The sequence below is a fragment of the Dromiciops gliroides genome, chromosome 1 (assembly GCF_019393635.1).
Source record: "Dromiciops gliroides isolate mDroGli1 chromosome 1, mDroGli1.pri, whole genome shotgun sequence".
NCBI classification, from domain to species: Eukaryota; Metazoa; Chordata; class Mammalia; order Microbiotheria; family Microbiotheriidae; genus Dromiciops; species Dromiciops gliroides.
The window spans coordinates 145909762-145932161 of NC_057861.1; the positions used below are offsets into that span (position 1 = coordinate 145909762).

Consider the following 22400-nt stretch of genomic DNA (forward strand, 5'->3'; position numbering starts at 1 on the left):
ATCATGCTAAATAGCAGTCCACCAAAGCTCTTGTTCAAGATTAAGTATATGATGCTGATATTATAAAGTTAGATATTATAAAATAACATGGATAGAAGAGAATGATTGTTTTCATGATGTTACTGGAGAATTTATGGGGCAAAAAGATCTCTATGGCAGGATCTCTGCTGAAAGGGATACAAATAATTACAATTAAGTAAATAAGATAAAGCTGGTATAAAAATCATATGCCCTTAAGACCATCCCATCCAATCCCCCCATTCAACATGCCAGCCCCTCCCTTCTTTACAGATCAGGAAACAGGCCTAGAGACAATCATCACCGAAGCTTATATTTATATAGCATCTTAAAATTATGAAGCATTTTAATGTACATTATTTTTTAATATATTTTATTTTATGTGGGGCAATGAGGGTTAAGTGACTGGCCCAAGGTCACACAGCTAGAAAGTGTCAAGTGTCTGAGGCTGGATTTGAACTCAGGTCCTCCTGAATCCAGGGCCTGTGCTTTATCCACTGTGCTACCTAGCTGCCCTTAATGTACATTATATTGTAAAAATTTAGTTGGAAAAGAACGTTGAAATCATCTAATCCTAGCCCTAGAGATGTATTATATCCTTCCCTTCATCTTTTCTGAAAAATGGCTACCCAGCCTCTGCTAGAATACCATGTATAAGCTTGAATCATGCATGACTTGAGGGAGAAAGAGGCTACCAAGAAGGTTAAATGCACTGGAAAACTGGAGAGGTAATCAAGTTGATTAATGGAGCATATGCTTTTACAAAAAAATCAAATTACTATTTTATGGGGCAGCTAGCTAGCACAGTGGATAAAGCACTGGCCCTGGATTCAGGAGGACCCGAGTTCAAATCGCTGCAGCCTCAGACACTTGACACTTACTGGCTGTGTGACCCTGGGCCAGTCACTTAACCCTCAATGCCCCACCAAAAAAAAAATTACTATTTTATGCCCCAAGAATATGATTTTTATCTCTTCCTGATAACCAGGGTTCTTAAAAAAAAGAAAGAAAGAAAGAAAAGAAAAGATGTTATGCAGTTTGACTTAACAGAACTCATTGGATCCTAGATCTAGAATTAGAAGAGACCTCAGAGGTCATCTAGTTCAACCCCTAACTCTAATATGAGGAAACAGAGGCCCTCAAAGGTCAATTAACTTGCCTAATGGCAAACAGGTACCAGAACTTGGAACTTAACTCAGATGGCTCAACTCCAAGTTCACAGCTTTTTACACTACACAAACATGCCTTCTCCCTTTTAACTGGGGGAAGGAGGAGTGTCAGACCTGTGATTTCACTGGCATTGGGAACTTTGGAGGAAAATCTCTTCACAAAGATAGATATAAGGTCGAAATGATTAAAATACAGTTATGTCCTTCTGTATGTAGTGCCACTGACCATTAAACAAGGATGACAAAATCACTGTGGCATCTGCTACTCTACTACTGTGGCAATTTAGCATAAAATTTAGCAGTATACATTAAAAGAAGGAAACTCTTTCCTGAACACAAGTTTCAGTAATAACAAACAGGAAGAGAGAGTTCAACTCTCATGGGGCCTTGGGTGAACTAAGAGAGAAACTGATACAGTTAGTGTCATTTCTCCTCCTTATCCTCCTCTTAAAAAACAAAAACAACCCACTTCCATCATTTCCTAAGGCTCATTGATTTCTCACTTTTTTTTAAAAGTTAAACTGAAGTGAATATAAAATGTGAACATCTATCAATCTGATCAATATACATTCCAAATAATTTTCTTCTCAGCAGCATGTCTTCCTTATAGCCATCATTCAATATTACATATGATTTAGGAGAGGTGAGATGAAGTCATTGTGGAGTGATACAGTGAGATTTCCCAATGCACCCTGTACTTGGTGACAGCCTGATTTACCTCCAAAGCATAAAATTTGTTCCCTTAGCCAAACCAGCGTGGGAAGAAGGGAGAACAAATTATAGACTTGTCTTTCCCCCACCACACTCACATACAAACGATCTCCATGAAAGGGCAGCAGGTACCTTCAAATGCCAAAGGCAACCACTCCATAGGCAAAACGTCTAAATCTGCCCAAGGAAGAGAGACGACACCACACTGAGACAAAATGGATCTTGTCTAAAAAGGGTTTCACTCTGTAGGCTGTGGACAGGGCAGTTTGAGGGAACTCTTTAAAGACTGGAGTGAGAAGTGCGGGGTGTGTCTGTGAAACAGAGAACTAAAGGAGAAGGAAGGAAGAAGAAAGGAAGGAAAGGGAGTTCTAGAAATTCCCTCAAAAGCCCACAGCTCAAAGGAAGTCGGTTTGACAGTCGAAAAGCGCAAGAAGCCACCCCCCCCACCTCCCTTTCCCCTCCTTTTCACCCTCCAGAGACCTAGCTCATAAACATGAATCTCAGGAGACTGGAGCCTTCTTCTCCTTTTCGACCTGGGTGTAGGTTAGGTGGGCACGAGTGGGGCGTGGAGAAGAGTGTCTACAGGGACGTTGGTTCAGGGTGGGCGGGTGGGGAGGTTTGTATGGGGCTGCCATCCTGGTAAAGCCCCGCCTCTTCTTCTTCATCCCTCCATCCCTCTCCACCCTGGTGCCTTCATCCTTCATTTCCCCCCCCCCCCCCGTGCCTCCCTTCCTTCCCTGTGCCTCCACCCCCTCCCCCCGTGTCTCCCTCTCCTCACCCTCCCACCGCAGTACCGCCACCCCACCCCCCATCCCCCATCCCGGTGCCTTCATCCCCCTAGCTTTCCGGGAGGTGCGCCGCGGCCCACGGCCGGCCAGCCCGCCTGGCCGGTGTCCCGGGGCCCACGCCGGCGGCCGGCTCCTCACCTGGTGAAGGCGAAGTACATGAGGCTGACGATGGTGAAGCTGAGCAGGGTGATGGTGTGCGGCCGATAAAAGAAGTCGATGGTGATGTCCTCCACTTGCTGCTCGTTGATCATCCGGAAATGCAGCTTGTAGTTCACATCGTCTTTGCTCAGGGTCCGGCTCCCCACGCAGTTCGCCATGACCCCCCCAGACAGCCACCCCCCCACCTCTCCCCGTCCTGCAGGAGCGCCAGCAGCGGCGGAGGAGGAGGTGGGGGTGGCCGCAGCTGCCGCGGACCCCGCCAGGGAACAGCGAGGGAGGGACCGAAGGAGGGTTGGGCAGGCTGGGCGGACTGGAGGGCCAGCGGGCAGGCGAGAGAGCGGCCGGCGGGGGCCGGGGATGAAACCGAGCAGAGGCTGGAGCGCGCGCACGCGCGCGGGCAAGCAAGGGAGCGAGAGAGGCAGGGAGGCGATGACAGTGGTTCTGCCTTCTCTGCTTCGGAAGAGAGGGGGGTATATAAAGCCCTGAAAAAGTCATTCAGGTAAGAAAAGGATTTCTTCTCTCCCCAGATTTGTCCCAAGTCTCTTACTGAATAACACTTAAGGAAAGTAGGACGAAAGAAGAAAAAATATATCGTTGTGTCTCAACTTTTCTCCCCCTCCATTCTCTCTTTACTCCCCTTGCCAGGGCTGCAGATAGATTCGCCCACTCCCGGCAGCCCACGTGGGGAGAAGAAGCGAGGCTGAACTTGGCGCGGGCACGGGCGCGGGCTCGGGCGCGAGCGGGAGGGCGGCGGACCTGGATTCCGCTGGTGCGGTACGACGGTTCGTGGAGGAACTGGAGCAGCCGCCAGAGCCCCGGGGGGTCGCGGTGAGGGGGCGGGAGACTGGGCTGTCCTTTTCCTGAGGCCCAGGCCTGGTGATCTCGGCTGTAGGAGAGCGGAAGAGGACGGGGCGGGCCCTGTCGCAGGTAACGTCGAGGTGGAGGTGTTTCCGCGACTTGGGGCTTGGCAGCTGTAGGGCGGGATGGGTCCATCCATACCCCCTAGGTAATGAACCCGGTTCTTCCACTACCATACCCCACCCCTTTTCCCCTTACAGTCTGCTGAGCAAAAAACTTGTTTACTTCCGGACAGTTTTTTTTGTTTTTTGTTTTTAAACTATAAGGCTCTCTAGTTTTTGCTAGGAACCCTTGGTGTAGACTTGGGGGAACTTGCTGGGTTAGTGGAAACCTTTTTTTTTTTTTTTTCCTTCGGGACCTTCACCTTAATAGCCTACGGACCCTTTCCCAGAATAATATTTTTAAATGCACAAAATAAAGCCTGATTACAAAGGCAGCCAATTATATTGAAACAGTTATCCGAACATTAAAAGTTCCAAGTTCACGGACCCCTTGAAATCTATCCATGGAAGTTAAGAAACTGGTATCAAGTCCAATTTGTAAAGTGGTTTCCAGGCTACTAGCAGAAGCCAGATTATGGTAGACTTAAAATAGGTATTAGAGTTTGGTGTAAGACCTCCGAATGACGAAGATACTGTAATTTATTACACTTTTATGTGTTTGTATTCATTACAAAGTGTCCCGAACGTTAAATATACTAATTGCTTTTTTTTTTAACTGCAAGGTCCGTTGTCTGAAAAAGGTATCTTTATGAGGGGGAAAAAAATCTAATGTAAAGGCACCTCTCAGTAGCCAGTTTGGCACCATGCACACACTATGTAACTATTACTGAATATTTTAATGAACTACAAAGTTAATTAAGGTGTTTTTTTTTCCCCACTCCTGTTGAAATTGGTTCCCATAAGACAAATTATCAAGTGGAATTTATAAGCATTCTCAAATGTATTGTTCTTTGCCAAACACTGTAGAAGCAAATTAGTTGTTCTCAAGTAAGCGTTAATTTAAAATGTACAAAGAGCATTAGATGAGGAGCTAGAAGACCTGGGTTGGAATCCTGGCTTTGCTGTTAATTCTACTTAATTGAGTAGCTAGTTGTTCAAGTACTACCTTTAATAATAACTACTGCTGTGAACTTGGGCAGATTGTTAGACTTTATTGAGTTTCTTCATCTATATAGTGAAGGGGTTGGTCTAGATCAGGGCTTCTTAAACTTTTTCCACTCGTGACCCCTTTTTGTCCCCCAAATTTTTATGTGACTCTGGTTATGCAGGCATATAAAATATATATAACCTTTTACTGTTGCCAAATTTTGTGCAACCCCCACATTCAGTTACCACAGTTTAAGAAGCTAGGGGATAGATGGCCTGTGCAGATAAACTTCCTGCTCTAGACCAGTGAGCCTCTGGCCCTATGTAAATTCAGAATATTTCTCAAATACCCTAAAATATTTTGGTGATCATATCGGAATGGATGAGCAGTCCCATGGTGCAGATTATAATCCAGTCCCTGCCTTCCTTTCTCTTTTAATCTTGTCACAGTGCTAAATGGTACAGTGGATGGATGGCTGGAGTTGGAGTCAGGAAGTTTGCATCCAGCATTTACTAGCTGTGGGTGTGAATCTGGGCAAGTCATTTAAATTTCTACTTGTCTCAGTTTCCTCATCTGTAAAATGGGAATAATAATACCACCTCCCTCCTAGAGTTGTTGAGAAGGATAAAATAAGGTGGTACTGTGTTAAGCACCTTGTAAATCGTAAGGCACTATGTTAATGCTAGTTGTTATTATTGTTATTGTCCACAATCTCCTATAAATTCAATGCAGAAGTGGTGGCTTTCCTTTACTTTCACCTGACATCATGAAAGTAGCAATGGAGCACAGTGAATGTTAAGGGGTTTTCTCTCTTTCACCTGACATACAAAAGCAGCCCACTTTCCTTTTCAATCATATGTTTCTTTGGCAATGTCAGTCAGCAAGTGTGCTAAGCACTGAGGATCTGGAAGTCAGAGTAAACTTGGTCACTCAAAGAGGTCACGTTGCAATGGAGGAGACAACATGCAATCCATGTACATATTTGAGATATTTACATATAATGTACTTGAAAGGTAATCTCAGAAGGGGTAGGGCCTGGAATGAGAAAGGCCTGCAGAAAGTGGGAAGATAGGGAAGCCAAGAGGTGGAGGTGAACTGGGAGAGTCACTGTAAAGGCACTGAGACTGAGCCTTGTGTGGGGGGCTGCAGATAGGCTCATATAACTGGATCATAGAATATAAGCAAAGGGGTAAATATGAAGATAATGGAAAGGTAGACAGGAAGGGACCATATTGTGAGGGACTCATTTTTTTTTAAGTTTTCATTGATAGCTTTTATTTGGATTTTTTTGCATAAGCAGAGTTTCCCACAGTGTCCCTTCCTCTCCCAAAGATCCATCCTCTATAACAAATAGTATTTTTAAGACAAAAAAGAAAAAGGACAAAATTAGCAGGTATATTGAAAAAGTCTGAAAATATATATAAAAGTGTGACAGCTGAGGATCTCCCCCTTCTGCAAAGGGTTGGGGTGGGAATATCTTATCACTTCTTTTGAGCCATGCTTGTTCTTTATAATTTTGGAACATTCATTGTCTTTATTATTATTATTATTATTATTTTATTTTTTTAGGCAAATTGGGGAATTGCCTGGGTTCACACAGGTAGTAGTTGTCTGAGGCTGGACTTGAACCCAGGTCCCTTTGACCCCAGTCAAAACAGCTGGTGCTGTAACCACTTTGCAGTCTAGTTGCCCCTGAACATTCACTTTCTATTTTTGTATGAGTGATTGTTTTTTCCATTTACATTCCCATTTTTACCATGTATACTTTTTTCTTGGTTCTGTTTACTTCACTCTGAATCAGTTCATGTAGATCTTTCCATATTTCCCTGTATTAATCACATTTATCATTTCTTATAGCACAGTAATATTTCATTACATTCATGAACCACACTTTGTTTAGCTAATTTCCACTCAGTGGACACCTACCTTGTTTCCAATTCTTTGTTATTACAAAAAGTGCTTCTGTAATTATTTTGGCATATATGGGAACTTCTATCAGTGGCCTCTTTGGAGTATAAGCTTAGTAATGGAATCTCTGGGTCAAAAGGTATCACCATTTTAGTGACTTTATTTCAGTAATTCCAAATTCCCCTCCAAAATGGTTATACTGATTCACAGTTCCACCAACAATACACCAGTGTGCCTATCTTCCCCAAACCCCTCCAACGTTGACTATTGCTATCTTTTATTTTTGTCAATTGTGAGTGAGGTGAGTGGGATGAGACTGAAATTTTAGGGTTGTTTTGATTTGCATTTCTCTCATTCTTAGTGATTTTGAATATTCTTTCAAGTAGTTAATAGTTCCCAATTCTTTTCAAAACTTTTTAGTCATTTTTGGGGGGAATGGCTTTTGCTCTTATATGTGTGCTAATTGTTTGTGATTCTTGGAAATCAGATCCTTATCAGATAAATTTGATATTAATATTTTATCTCTCCTTCACTCCCTCCCCACCCACCTTCCTGAGGGAATAAGCAATCAGATGTAAATTATACATGTGCAGTTATGTAAAACATTACCATATTAGTCATTTTGTATAATAAAACTTGAATAAAAGAAAAAAATGAAAGTGAAAAAATAGCATGCTTCAGTCTGTGTTCAGTTAATATAATTTCTTTCTTTGGCGGTGGATAGTATGCTTCATCATTAATCCTTTGGGATTGTTTTGGATTATTTTATTTCTAAGAATAGTTAAGTCATTCACAATTCATCAAAAAATATTGCTGTCACTGTGCATAGTATTATCGAAAGCTGTGAAAGGTATATGACCTCTAATTTTTAATACTATAAAATTTAATATTAAGATAATATATTCATTTAGAATATATTGTGGAATATGGTATAAGATGTTTGTCTGAGACTAAATTTTTACCAGACATCCTTTCAAAGTTTTCCTGGAACTTTTTATCATATTGGAAATTCTTTCCTATATGATATATTTTCCAGTTTATCAAACACTAGGTTTTTGAGTTCTTTTTAATCTACTCTATTTTGTAACCAGTACTAGATAGCTTTGATAACTACTTTATAATATAGTTTGAGGCCTGGGAGTACTTTGTTCCTTCCTCCTTTTGTCATTTCCCTTGATATTCTAGATATTTTGTATTGCTATCCCCAGGGCTTGGCACTGTAGTTTACACTTAAGTGCTTAACAAATGCTTTTAAAATTCATTTACTCAAAACTGTTCTACTTGAAAAGACAAAGGAACCAAGATGGCAGAGAAATGGCAAGGACTTACCTGAGCTCTGTCAAATTCCCCTCCAAACAACTTTAAATCATGCCTCAAAGCAAATTCTGAAGTGGCAGAACCCACAAAAGGATGAAGTGAAACAGTTTTTTAGCCCAAGACAATTTAGAAGGTTGACAGGAAAGGTCTGTTGCACAGAGTCGAGAGTGATATGTGCTCCACTGTGGGCTGCAGCAGTACATAGCGTGCCACAGGAAACCAGCAGCAGGCTTTAGCAACAGCAGACAGCAGATACTTACAGAGCTCTTAGTCCACAGACAGTAAGGGTGTTAGACAACTGGTCAGAAGATTATAGGGGTCCCTTTACTGGTGTTACATGCAGAACTCTTTTGCATCATCTGTACTCAGATCTGGGTCATAGTCCTAAGGCAAAGAGAAACACTATCACACCATAGCTTGTGACTACAGAGAAGCAGGACTCTGTTCACAGTGCTGGGGTGGGAAAGGGTGCTTGTGATTGCTCATAGAATGGAGCACAGGCCAGGAGAGTAGTAAACACACCTCTCCTTTGATCTTACCTCTTAGGGAGAAGTAAAAGTTTAGAGACCCTCAGAACTAGCTCTGAAACAGCTGCACAAAAAACCCAAAGCTTGGGACAATGCCTCCTCCACCATGGGAGCAGAGCCCAACTTTAATATAAAGCTAAAAGTTAGAAGGGGGAGGGAAAAGGAACTGAAAAAATGAGCAAATAACAAAAAAAGGTCTTGACCATAGAAAGTTACTGTCATGACAGGGAAGATCAAAGCACTAACTCAGTAGAAGACAACAAAATCAAAATTGCTACATCCAAAGCCTCAAAAATATGAATTAATTTCAGATCCTGGAAGAGCTGTAGAAGGATTTAAAAAAACAAATAAGAGAGGTAGAAGAAAAATTGGGAAATGACATTGATGCAAGAAAATCATGAAAAAAGAGTCAACAGCTTGGTAAAAGGAGGCTGCTTCAGGGAAGGGGAAGGGAAGGAGGGATAAAATTTGGAACTCAAAACTTTAAATAAAAATGTCTTTTAAAAATTAAAATTGGGCAAATGGAAGCCAATGACTCCATGAGACTTCAAAAAGCAGTAAAACAAAATCAAAAGGATGAAAAAAATATAAGGAAATGTGAGCTATCTCATCAACAAAACAACTGACCTAGAAAATAGATCAAGGAGAGATAATTTAAGAATTATTGGACTTCCTGAACGTCATGATTAAAAAAAGATCCTAGACATATTTCGAGAAATTATCAAGGAAAACGGCCCTGATATTCTAGAACCAGAGGGTAAAATAGAAATTTTTTAAAATCTACTCATCACCTCCTGAAAGAGAGCCTAAAATGAAAACTCATAGGAATATTATAGCCAAAACCTAGAGATCCCAGGTCAAGGAGAAACTGTTGCAGGCAGCCAGAAAGAAACACTTCAAATATTGTGGAGCCACAGAATAATGCGGTAAGATTTAGCAACTTCTACATTAAAGCATCAGAGGCCTAGGAATGTGATCAACTAGGATTACAACCAAGAATCACTTACCCAGTAAAACTGAGTGTAATTATTCTGGGGGAAACCCAGAATATTTAATGAAATAGAGGACTTTTAAGCATTCCTGATGAAAGACCAGAGCTGAATAGAACATTTGACTTTTTTTTTGGGGGGGGGGGATGAGACAGGGCAATGAGGGTTAAGTGATTTGCCCAGGATCACACAGCTAGTAAGTGTCAAGTGTCTGAGGCCGGATTTGAACTCAGGTCCTCCTGAATCCAGGACTGGTTCTTTATCTACTGTACCACCTAGCTGCCCTGAAAATTTGACTTTCAAATACAAGACTCAAGAGAAGCATAAAAAGGCACACAGGAATGAGAAATAATAAGAAATTCAGTAAGGTTAAACTGTTAGTATTCTTCCATTGGAATATGAGACTTGTAATTCCTAAGAGCTTTCTTATTATTCAGGTAGTTAAGAGGAATCTACATGGATAGAGGGCATGGGTGTGAGTTGAATATGATGGAATGATATCTAAAAAAAAAAAATTAGGGATGAAAAAGGAATGCACTGGGAGAAATGGGAAGGCAAAGGTAGAATGGAGTAAATTATCTCATATAAAAGAGGCACAAAAGAACCTTTACAGAGGAGGGGAAGATGGGAGAAATATGTGGGAGCACTTCAACCTTACTCTCGTCAGAATTGGCTCAGAGGGAATAATGTACATTTGCAGTTGTCTTATTTTCTTTTACAAGATGGCTGCACATGTATCACCTACATCAAATTGTTTGCCTTCTCATGGAGGGGAAAAGGGAGAGAATAAGAGAGAGAATTTGGAATACAGAGTTTTAAGAAATGAATATTAAAAATTATTTTTCCATGTAATTGGGGAATGTAAAAGATGAAATAATTCAAGATTTTTTTAAAAAGAAAAAACCAAAGCACCTAGGGAAAAGAATGCATAACGGTCTGATACAAGACAACCATGAGAAGGATACAACTAGAGAGATAGAACTATTAAAAATCGTGGACTGTATGGCCATACATATTCTGGGGGGCTTTGAGACGAGAATGATGAATTACTTTGGTGAAAGATGATGCCCTCAGAACAAGTATTGGCCAAAAAAGGAGGATTCAGTGGTAGAGGCCACCTTGGACCTTGGTATTGTTTTTGTGTGTGTGTCATTTTAGTTGTATCTAAATTCTTTGTGACCCCATTTGGAGTTTTCTTGGCTAAGATATTGACCATGTGGTTTTGCCATTTCCTCAGTTTCCTCATCTGTAAAATGAGCTGGAGAAGAAAATGCACCATCACTTCTGTGGGGGATTGTATAAATCTATATGGGAAAGACCAAATACAGTTTTCCAGGGCCCAAGGTGGGCACTAAATACTGCAGTGGATAGATCACCAGGCTTAGAATCAGAAAGGCTCATCTTCATGAGTTCAAATCCTACCTTAGGCATTCACTAGCTGTGTGACTTGTCCAGCGTGATCTACAATCCCCCACAGAAGTGATGGTATTTGAGGATATGGAATGTCTAGATGAACTAGATAATAAATCTCAAGTGACCATAATATACCAATCATGCTATCACAGATATTTGAGGAAAATACTTTTATATCTTATGAAAGTACCAGTACTTTATAAAACTGAGTAATAGAGAGTTTTCATATTTGGGCTATATCAGATTAAGTTCTACATTTCCCAGGGTAGTGGCTTGGTATCAAGCAATTGGTTTCAGTTAGTATTAACAGGAAGTTATGTTTTGATTTGATATATCCACATCCATTAACTATCACTAGAGTATTCATAAAGATTAGAACCAGTTTCAGCCTGCTGTAAATATTAGGATTTTGCAAGCAACATGCTTGGTCTTGAAACTTGCACACCTTGACTATCCATTCAATCTTTGAAGAAGCCTATTGTTTTTCATTCATGTTTGACTCGTGGTAACCCCCTTTAGGGTTTTCCCCAATTTTTATACTTTATTCCCCTTCCTTCCTGTTACTCCTTAAACTTGTTGAGATGAATTGGGAGAAAGGAAAAATTCAACCCTGCCTACAATAATATGACCTGCACCTGGAAGTACTGTTCCTTTAAATGTGTATTTCTGTTTTATGTGTTATGGTTGTGTTCACAAATTATATGACCATGAACATTAAATTATTAAATCGTTCAAATGTAGTGATTCATCCAAAATCACAATTATATATGGATAGGGGAAATCAGACATAAGGTTGAAGAGATCATATACAAAGGGTCTATATTTTCAGCAGTGTGGAGAATTCCATCTAGAACTAATAAAGGGGTCCTAGTTAGGTTGAGTCACATACGGGTTACATGACTTGACCAAGATCACAAAGCTGGAAAGTGTTAGAGAAGGGATTTGAACATAGGGCTGAATACAAGCAGAATACTTTAGTCCCTGTACCAAACAGCCAGTAGACTAGATCTTAAGGTTTAAGAGCTTAGAGACCTTATAGGGCAACCAGTCCAAACTCCTCCTTTTACAAAAGAGGACATGAATCCCAACTAGGTTGTGCCTTGCCCAAGGTCACTTAGGTGGTAAGTATAAGAGCAAGGATTCAGAGCCTGGTTTTCTGACTCCAAAGCCAATATTCTTTCCCTTGTATCATGCTGCTTTTGATGATAAAAAGACAAAAGAGAAAATCTAGATTTTAAAAAAATGCAAAAACTTGCAAAAACAAAACCAGTGTAACTGGAATCAGAAAACAATATAAAGTGTGTGTGTGGCGGGGGTGAGGGGAATCATTTAAATAATTGATAAAAGTCTGATATTTAAAGTCTACAGGGAAGGGACACATATATACGATTAAGAAGCATGTCCCAAAGGATAGGGAACTAGGTGGCTCAGGGGATAGAGTGCTGAGTCAGAAAGACCTGAGTTCAAATTTGGCCTCAAAGACTTACTAGCTGTGTGACCCTGGGCAAATTATTTAACCTCTGTTTGCCTTAATCCCATAGAGAAGGAAATAGCAAACTACTCTAGTATCTTTGCCAAGAAAACCCCATGGACAGTATTAATATTCTGTGAGCCATGGGGTCATGAAGAGTAGGACATCACTGAGCATCAACAACCCAAAGGACAAGTAGTCAAAAACTATGTATGATGGAAGTTATGGATGAAGATTATTATATAAATTCTCAGTAACAACCTGGAAAATGTTCAAAATCACTAAATAGAGAATTTTAAGTTAAAGCAACACTGAAATAGCTCACTCTTATCAAGCTAGCAAAGAAAGGTGTTAGAAAATGGTAAAACTGTCGAAAAGGCTATGGGAAGAAGGCTCACTAATTCATTGTTTTGTAATAGGGAATTATTTCACCTGTTTAGAAAAACAATTCAGAATTATGAGAGAAAAGATTCTAAATTGTTTGTATACTTTACCCAAAGAGTTCACTGCTGTGACTGTATTCCAAGAAGTATATTGAGAGCAAGAAGATACTTCAATAGAAAAGTATTCATCGCATGATTTCAGATGAGAATACAAGAAACAAAATGTGTCCACTGGTTAGGCAACTTGTATCACAATGGAATTATTACTGTACCATATGGAATGAACTATATGGATTCAGATTCCTTTAGTACTAGTTTGTAATGAACAGGCAGTTTTCTGATGAAGAAATCAAAGCTATCGCCATATGAAAAAATGCTCTAAATTACTATTGATCAGAGAAATGCAAATTAAAACAACTCTTGAGGTACCATCTGACACCTATCAGATTGGCTAATATGACAAAAAAAGGAAAATAATAAATGTTGGAGAAGCTGTGGAAAAATTGGAACACTAATGCATTGTTGGGTGGAGCTGTGAACTGATCCAACCATTCTGGAGAGCAATTTGGAACTATGCCCAAAGGGCTATAAAGCTGTGCATACCCTTTGACCCAGCAATACCACTATTGGGTCTTTTTCCCAAAAAGATCATAAAAAAGGGAAAAGGACCCACATGTACAAAAATATTTGTAGCTGCTCTTTTTGTAGTGGCAAGGAATTGGAAATTGAGGGGTTGCCCATCAATTGAGGAATGGCTGAACAAGTTGTGGTATATGCATGTAATGGAATTCTCTTGTGCTGTAGGAAATGATGAGCAGGAAGAGTTCAGAGAAACCTGGAGGGTCTTATGTGAGCAGAACCAGAAGGACATTGTACACAGTATCATCAACATTATGTGTTGATCAACTGTGATAGACTTGATTCTTCTCACCAATACAACAATACAAGAAAGTTCCAAAGGACTCATGATGGAAAAGGTTCTCCAAATCCAGAAAAAAAAAGAACTGGAATATGGATGCAGACAGAACCTTACTATTTCTTTTGTTTTTGATGCTGTTTTTCTTTTTTGAGGTTTTTCCTTTTTGCTCTGATTCTTCTCTTATGACTAATGCAGAAATATGTTTAATGTTATTGTACATATATAACCTATATAGGATTACCTACTGTCTTGGGGAGGGGGGGAGGGAGGGAGAAAAATTTGAAATAAGAAATTTTATAAAAACAAATGTTGAAAACTCTCTCTACATGTAACTGGAAAAATAATAAAATATTTTTATAATTAAAAAAAATACTAGCTATGTAACTATGGGCAAGTAACTTAATCACAGCCTCCTCTTAAGTGTCCCATTCAGTCCTGTTCTGCGGGGGGCCTCCCCCCCCCTCAGCCCAACCCTCCAGTGCTTTTGTCTCATGGCTTTGTAATCAAGTTCAAATTTCAATTCCAGGGCAGCTAGGTGGTGAAGTGGTTAGAGTACCGGCCCTGGAGTCAGGAGTACCTGAGTTCAAATCCAGCCTCAGACACTTAACACTTACTAGCTGTGTGACCCTGGGCAAGTCACTTAACTCCAATTGCCTCATTAAAAAAAAATTAAAAATTAAATTTCAGTTCCATTAAAGTCTTTTTATTGTTTTAAAAAAATGCATGTAGCCTTAGAGCTTAAAGCTGCCATTAAATTTGCAATCCTATGAAGAATTTGGAGAAATGTGAGAATTTATATGAAATGATAGAATGAAAGAAGAAAAGCCATGTCAAATAAACTCTGGCAATTAAACATTTATTAAGAGCTTATTGTTGGGGGTAGCTAGGTGGTGCAGTGGATAAAGCACTGAGTACCTGAGTTCAAATCTAACCTCAGACACTTGATACTTACTAGTTGTGTGACCCTGGGCAAGTCACTTTTTTTTTTCAATCAATCAACATCTATTTTTTTTTTTACTGAATAAAAGTTTTTTATTATTTTCCAGTTACATGTAGAGATAGTTTTCAACATTTGTTTCCATAAGATTTCCAATTTCAAATCTCCCCCCCCCCCCCCCGTCCTAGACAGCAGGTAATGATATAGGTTATATATATATAAAATATCATCAAATATATTTCTGCATTATTCATGTTATAAGAGAAGAATCAGAGCAAAAAGGAAAAACCTCAAAAAAGAAAAACAGCACCAAAAAGAAAAATAGTATGGTTCAATCAGCATCTATACTCCACAGTTCTTTTTTTTTTTTTCTGGATTTGGAGATCCTTTTCCTTTATGAGTCCTTTGGAACTTTCTTGTACCATTGTATTGGTGAGAAGAATCTAGTCTATCACAGTTGATCAACACATAATGTTGATGATACATACTATGTACAATGTTCTTCTGGTTCTGCTCATCTCACTCATCATCAGTTCATGCAGGTCCTTCCTGGGCAAGTGACTTAACCTTCATTGCCCTGCCAAACAAAACAAAACAAAACAAAACAAAAAACACCAAAAAAAAGGTATTACATTTAAAAAAAAGCTTATTGTGTGATAGACACAATGATATCAACAGGGAGGGGCAGCAGTACTTTGGTCACTTACAGTGATCATTTTTATGTTGTCAAAATTAAAGGATCCTCCTTTTTATTAACAAATGATAAATGAAGAATGTCCTTTTGATGGTATTTGGATATTGAGAAGTATTTATGTGAAAACAATATCAATAAATCTTAAAGGCAAAACAATAAAATAAAGGTAGTTTGGACCTTATTCAAAGTTCTTTATTGGCCAATAGATCCAACAAGAAAAGTCCAGAATCAAAATTGTTGGTAGATAAATTCAAGCAGTTTTAATTAAGATCCTAGCTTCAGTTTTGATTAAAACAGCCTGAAATGTCAATTTGTGATATACTCACTTTAAGAACAAGGCTGTTGTCTAGCTAAGTTGGCCTTTTAGATTACAAATGTCTTTAAAAAGCATTTATTGCTGTCATGCACATCTTCTTTAGAAAAAGGAAGATTTTGGGGGGCTGACTAACATCTTTTTCCAATGGTAATATTTCTTTTAATTCTTTTTATTTTAGTTGGAGAGAAATTTGTGTTTGCTGCCAGATTTTTGCTTATTGCTGTCATTTCATTATCCTTGTTAGTTGTAACCTTTTTCATTAAAAGCTATATTGTTTTTCTCCTTCCAATTTCATACACCTCCACACATAAGTGTTGACAATTCAACAGAACTGCTTTTGTTGTGAGCAGTCCTGTTTTAGAAAACAGTTTTATCCTTGAAATAATCAGATATTAGTTCAGCTCTGTGGATGAAGTAAAAGAAATACCATTCACTGTTCTATAAGTAGTATAATAAATGTTTTGATAGTTCATGTAATGGCAGAGATGATTTTTTAACAGCTTTTATAGTCCATAAAACACATTTCAGTAATATAGTGATATTCAGATTCACAATCTGCTGTGCAAAGATTGAATTTCAGGACACTAATTTGTTCTCATGTTCCCATCTTCCTGAAATGTGATTTGTGAATTAATAGTCTCATATTGATGGATATATTTGACACAATTATAGATATCTGTCTTAAATGTTTTTCTCTTCTACTCAAATTTTTGCCTTATATTTTGAATATGTGTATCCATCTGCACATCTGCATCCTGCAGATTCCTTCCTGTCTTTCTCTTGAAGCTCCTCGTTCTTATCTTTTCTTCCTGGCCAAGAAAAAAAAAAACAACAAACCAATATATACCAGGTTGGTACAGTGGGAAGAATTTAGAGTCAGAGGATATCAGTTCAAATCTGCATATATTTATATGTGTGACTTTGGCAAAGTGACTTAACCATTCTAGGACTCAGTTTCCTCATCTGTAAAATGGAGGGCTTGGATTTGGATTCCTATTTAGTTCTATATCTATGGTCAATTAAGGACTTATTTTTTCTATTTTCTATTTTCAATATGTTGTTTTACTTTCTAAAATATTGTTTTAGCTTTTTAAAAAATTTTCCATTGTATACTTCTTTTATAGTTGTCAACATTATATGGAAAATGGCTTCACCAGTTCAGCAGATACCCAAATGGTTCTACTCATTAAAAATAAAAAGTTTCATCACCATCAGAAATCAATTCATGAGACCAAGAAAAACAACTTTACATGGACTCTTGGCACGGCCTCAGGAATCTTCTGGCAATTTTTTCCATTGGGGATTCATGAACTATAGGACTTCTTCCTTATGGAATAGTTCCCAAGCTCTCAGCTCAAGTAGACAAGATAATATTTCTGTACAAGACACTCACCCTCCTTCCATTAATGAACTACAACTCAAAACTGAAGTAACCAACTTTGATTCATTAGAAGGTAACTTTGAAATTTGGGACAAGTTCCTGTTTCTGAATTCATTTAGGGTGGGGGGTGAATTGTTTGTAGAAAACGACTATTATGCTACTAGAAAGTAGTATACTTTATACTTAGGAAGGAAAAACCCCAAACTATAATGCTACTGACAACTATAACTTTTAAATAGCTATACTGTCATGGAATGGTTTTTAAAAATCTGACAATAAATTTTTATTTGTTTGCCAGACTGCTTTTTGACGTACTTTCTAGTAACATTTAGAAATTTTATTTCACTGTTTAGATTCTTAAAACTATATTCAAACTGTTTGGGTTTGTGGAAGACAACTTGCAATCCTTATAATTTAACATTTGTATTCATTTCCTAAAAGTGTATGAATTTTGGATTTATTATGTGTTTCATGCATGATATAGTGGAAAGAGTACTGAATTTGGAGTCAGAAGGCCTGATTTTGAATCCCAGTTCTACTGTATGTATGTGTGTGTGTGCATACATATGCACATGTATATATGCACACACAATGCAATACACGTACATCAGAAACACAATATACATGCATGCATACGTACATACATACATACATTTATCTTAGACTGCCCTTTAATCATATGTAATATATGGGGTTTGAATTAGAATGAACTGTGAGGTCCTTTTAACCTTTATGTTCATGCATGAGCCTGAGAATAGAGTGTATGGGCTACACTGCTAGCGTCTTATCCCTCCCAAATTGGCATCAATTCATTAATGACTTCTTTGTGCCTAGTAGTTTCTAGCTTAAATCTCTATATCTTGTCCACATGGATAGCATTAGAAACATCAAACACTTTGCTGAAATCTAGGTAAACTATAGCTATGTCATTCCCCTGATCTATTAGACTAATAATCTTTTCAATAAAGAAGAATAAAGTAGTCTGGCATAAACTATTTTTGATGTAGCCATATTGGTTCTTTTTTTTTTCTTTTGGACAGGGAAATGAGGTGAGATTTGAACTCAGATCCTCCCAACTTCAGGGCCAGTACTCTGTCCACTGTGCCACCTAGCTCCCTTTTCCCATCTGTTCCCCCCCCCCCCACAAAAGAAACAATGCTGGGGTGATTGTTGAGAAACAAATATACTTAGAGAATCTTTTTGGAGAACAATTTGATATTATGAAGTAAAAGTTTTAAAGTCACAAAAATAATAATGCTTTTTGATCCAATAATTTCATCATTTAGAATGTACCCTAAAAGTGACATCAAGAGCAACTGCAAGTGATTTTTCAATTTTTTCATAGAAGCATGCAATGAATGCTAAGCATTCTATATTCTATCCATTGAAAAACTGGAAGTAGTCTGTATCTCACAGTAGGGAAATGGTTACATAAATTATGATATGTTAATGTAATGTAATTAAGACCAGCAAGCATGAGGAATATAAAGAAATCTGAAAAATCCTTTATGAAATAATACAAATTGAAAAATGTAGAATCAAAGAACACAGTCTACACTAACTAAAAAAAAGGAAAAATGAGCGGACAAAAATTCCTGTTTGGGATGACTGAAAAGAGTGTTACTTTATACATCAAATTTTTTTTTTTTACCAAATTAGTGATTTCATCAATTTAGTGAGAGTTAGGTAAGGAGCTTCTCTATCAGGTTAGATCAGAACCTTATCTATAGTTTAGAGAGACTTGCCTGGTCACCAAGAGTTGTCTTTCACACAGGCAACACATGGCAGAGTCCCAAGGAACTTGAACCCAAGGCTTCTTGACTTTAAGGCCAACTCTCCATTCACTATACTGTGCTGTTTATCTTGTAGTAAAGTGAATTAAAATGTAAGTAGTTGCTTAGCAAATTTAGTTGGTAATATTAATGTTCAGTATTAACATTTTGAATCTGAGATGCCAAAAGGCCATGCAAGTATAGCTGCCCAACAGACATTTGGAAATGAGGCCAGTGCTCTAGGCAACATTTGGGGTTGAAGACAGAAATTTGGGAGTTATCTTTTTAAAGATAATTAAAGTAGTGGTAGTAGAAGAGAGCACCAAAGGAGAAAGTGAATGTAGGGAGAGAATAAGGCTAAGAACTACAACTTGGGAAAACATTCAATTTTAAAGAGGTGGTGGAAGATGAGGAACTAGCAAAGGAATGATTAAAAGTAGAAGGGAAACTGAGAATGCTACATCACAGAAGCCCAGAGAGCAGTACTGAAGGAGGGATTGGTCCATAGTATTACATGCCTTAAATCAACATTATTATGGTCAGAAAAGGGGGGTGGGGACATTGGATTTGTTAATTAGGTGGTCATTAGTGCTCATGGAAAGATCAATTCCAATATAGTATTGGGTACAGAAGCCATATTTCAGGTAGTCGATGGAATAGATTTATAGTGATTTGCTCCAACCACATTAAACAGTTTGGAAGTGGTTGGTGAAGAGGCAAATGGTAGAAACAACCTGGGTTGAGGGATATTGGAGACGTAATAACAGAAGATTAAAGGGTAAAGAAGACGGCACTATTAATATTGTTGTTCCCATAGTTAAGAGCAGGGAGGAAAATGAGGCCGGGAAATAGTTAATGCCTTGGGACAATAGGGGAAAAATGAGGCACTGAGGTTTCCAATGAATACCAAGAACAGGTATGGATTAAGTAAGAGAATTTGAGAGTTAGGACAAGAGATAGTGCTCAGAGGGAAATTGCAGAGCTTAGCATCTTGTTAGTGTTGAATTTATATGTGATAACATTTAAAGTTTGACCACAGTATTGGAGACAAAGGTTTTGGGAAACTGTGAGGACAGAGTGTTAGAAGGATTATATATTTGTAGATAATAAAGTCTCTTATGATTGTGATAGAAGTATAGTGGCATGGCAGATAGAATGCCAGACCTGGAGTCAAGAAGACTCATCTTCCTGAGTTCAAATCTGGCTTCAGAAATTTACTATCTATGTGACACTGGGCAAGCTGCTTAACCCTGTTTACAGATTTCCTCATCTATGAAACTAGGTGGAGAATGAAATGGCAAACTACTCCAGTATCTTTGCCAAGAAAATCCCCAAAATGGGTCACAAGGACTCGGACGTGACTGAAAATGACTAAAACGACAATAGCTACAAGTTAATCACTTAACCTTTCAGTTCCTATGTACCTTTCTATGACTAGAAGTTATAGAGTTGGAGATTTGCATTGATGAAGGGAGTTTCCACACTGGGAATTCCATGCACACAAATACACGCACGCACATACCACCATGTGATTGAAATCATAGGTCTGCATCCACCCACCCACTCTTTTACCCTGTCTTCCCTCCCTCCGCTCCCTCCCCCCAAGCAGGTATCAGTCCAGTTTGTGAGAGAGATAAACTCAGAAATAGGTTGTCTTGAGAGAAAGCATGTGCTCAGTAGGAAGAACTTAGCTTTATCCTTTCTTCACACATGTCTACAATGATGACTTCAAGAACTGGAGGATTTGCCCCCAATCTCTCCACTGCAACAGATTTCTGAGGAGGATGCTGTGCAGATTGTTGCAGAACCTCCTCTGCCCCCAGCTTCATTCACACTTCAAGACTATGTGGATCGTTCTGAGACACTGCAGAAGTTAGTGCTCCTGGGTAAGTGGTCAATCATGTATTGTTTGGAGCACCCATTAAATTGCTAGCTCTGCTCTAGAAATGAAGGTTTACATTGTGTTCCTTGTCATCAGAAAGTTTATAATACTTAGAGTAATTTTTAGTTTTGTCAAGTGTGTGTGCTTGATACACTTGATACACTTAAGGTTTGGCTTCCTAATAACTTACACTTAAGGGTACCAATGGTACCGTCAATGTAGATGTTGCTTTTGTGTGTTGCAGTTTGCCAACCATTATCATGTTTCTATATCTTCCCATAACTCTCAAGGGGACTCTACCTAGTGTGCTGGCATCCTTCCTCTAGTTATCTAAATATCACATGGATGCCAAAGTTCTACTAGGTCTATCCCTCTGACATCCCTCCCTCTAGCTTCAAGGCCAGCCCACCTCCTTTTCCAGTCATACATCTTTAGGGTGACATCTTTTATGTTATTTTTCTGTTGGTAACCTAGCAATGTAAAAATAGTGGGACTATGACTGAATCATTGGATAATATTTTGGAATGCCCTTATGTGCACATATCTCCAGGAGTGATTGTATCAAGTGCTAACTACAGCTATTGCAGAGATGATGAGGTAAAAGAAATCATTAATGAACACTGATGGCACTACCTTAGTAAAACTCTGCCCTCTCAACTAAGATTAAAGAAAGCTTTCCAGAGTATCTCTTTGTTTTAGCACAGCTAGAGTTTGACAGCTCAGACTGAATGAAACACTTTAACAATGTATAAAACTACAGTACTTTGTTAAAAATTAAAGGCCGACTCGGTGGTGACATTTTAAGCTGTTAGAAAGTGTCCCCCACCCTCATTAGTCATAGCTTTCTGGAACTAGCTTCCATCTTACTGAATAAATGTTTAAGATGGGGCAGCTAGGTGTCGCAGTGGATAGAGTACCGGCCCTGGAGTCAGGAGTACCTGAGTTCAAATCTGGCCTCAGACACTTAACACTTACTAGCTGTGTGACCCTGGGCAAGTCACTTAACCCCAATTGCCTCACTAAAAAAAAAATGTTTAAGATCTAGGGAGGGCTTTTCTGTAGGAAGAATTGGTATTTGGCATTTATTTCTGTTGATCCTTTTACTTGTGGAAACCAGTGAAGAAATACAGTTGAGAGGAAAAGGCATAACTCCTAATCCTTTTGCTATATAGTGCTGCCCAGTTGACTTCCTTTTCAATATCAGGCTTTGAATAAGTACCATCATTTTATTTTTAACCTGCTTGCTTTATTTTGAACTCTGTCACCAACTTAGTTTATAAAACATAGAATCCAAGATTTGGAAGAGACTTTGTAGACCGCTTAAAACAACCCCTACCTGAGCCGGTATCCTCTTTAAATATTCCTTACATGTGACCCAACCTTTTTTTTAGTATTTTCTGTACCTGTCATGACAATTCCACTTTTGGCTGGCTGTAATCATTAAGAAGTTTGTCTTTGTTGAACCACAGTGTGCTCTCCTATAGCTTCCCCCTATTGATTTTAGTTTTTCCACATAAAATAAATTTAATCCCTCTTCCACAGTAGAGCCCTTCAAATATTTGAAGACAATGATGATATTCCCCTCTTAGTCATCTTTTTTCCATGCTAAACATTTCACCTTCTCCCCCTCTTAGGACACTGTCCTAAGTGGTCTTCCTGGAACTCTTCAGAATGAGAATGTTTTCATTTGCCCATCTAA

At 38.7% G+C, this 22400-nt stretch overlaps 2 protein-coding genes across 2 annotated transcripts in view; one reads left to right on the forward strand and one right to left on the reverse strand.

Annotated features, from left to right (window-relative positions):
* Positions 1-3209, reverse strand: part of PTDSS1 (phosphatidylserine synthase 1) — a 74769-nt gene extending 71560 nt beyond the window's left edge. The window contains exon 1 of the mRNA XM_043992820.1: positions 2825-3209. Within this exon, the coding sequence (XP_043848755.1) occupies positions 2825-3003 (179 nt within the window). The 5' untranslated portion in view covers positions 3004-3209. The remainder of the gene's footprint in view (positions 1-2824) is intronic.
* Positions 3210-3218: 9 nt separating this feature from the next.
* MTERF3 (mitochondrial transcription termination factor 3) overlaps positions 3219-22400 on the forward strand; it is a 50300-nt gene continuing 31118 nt past the window's right edge. The window contains exons 1-4 of the mRNA XM_043992832.1: positions 3219-3344; positions 3491-3772; positions 16791-17120; positions 20553-20705. Of these exons, the coding sequence (XP_043848767.1) occupies positions 16811-17120; positions 20553-20705 (463 nt within the window). The 5' untranslated portion in view covers positions 3219-3344; positions 3491-3772; positions 16791-16810. The remainder of the gene's footprint in view (positions 3345-3490; positions 3773-16790; positions 17121-20552; positions 20706-22400) is intronic.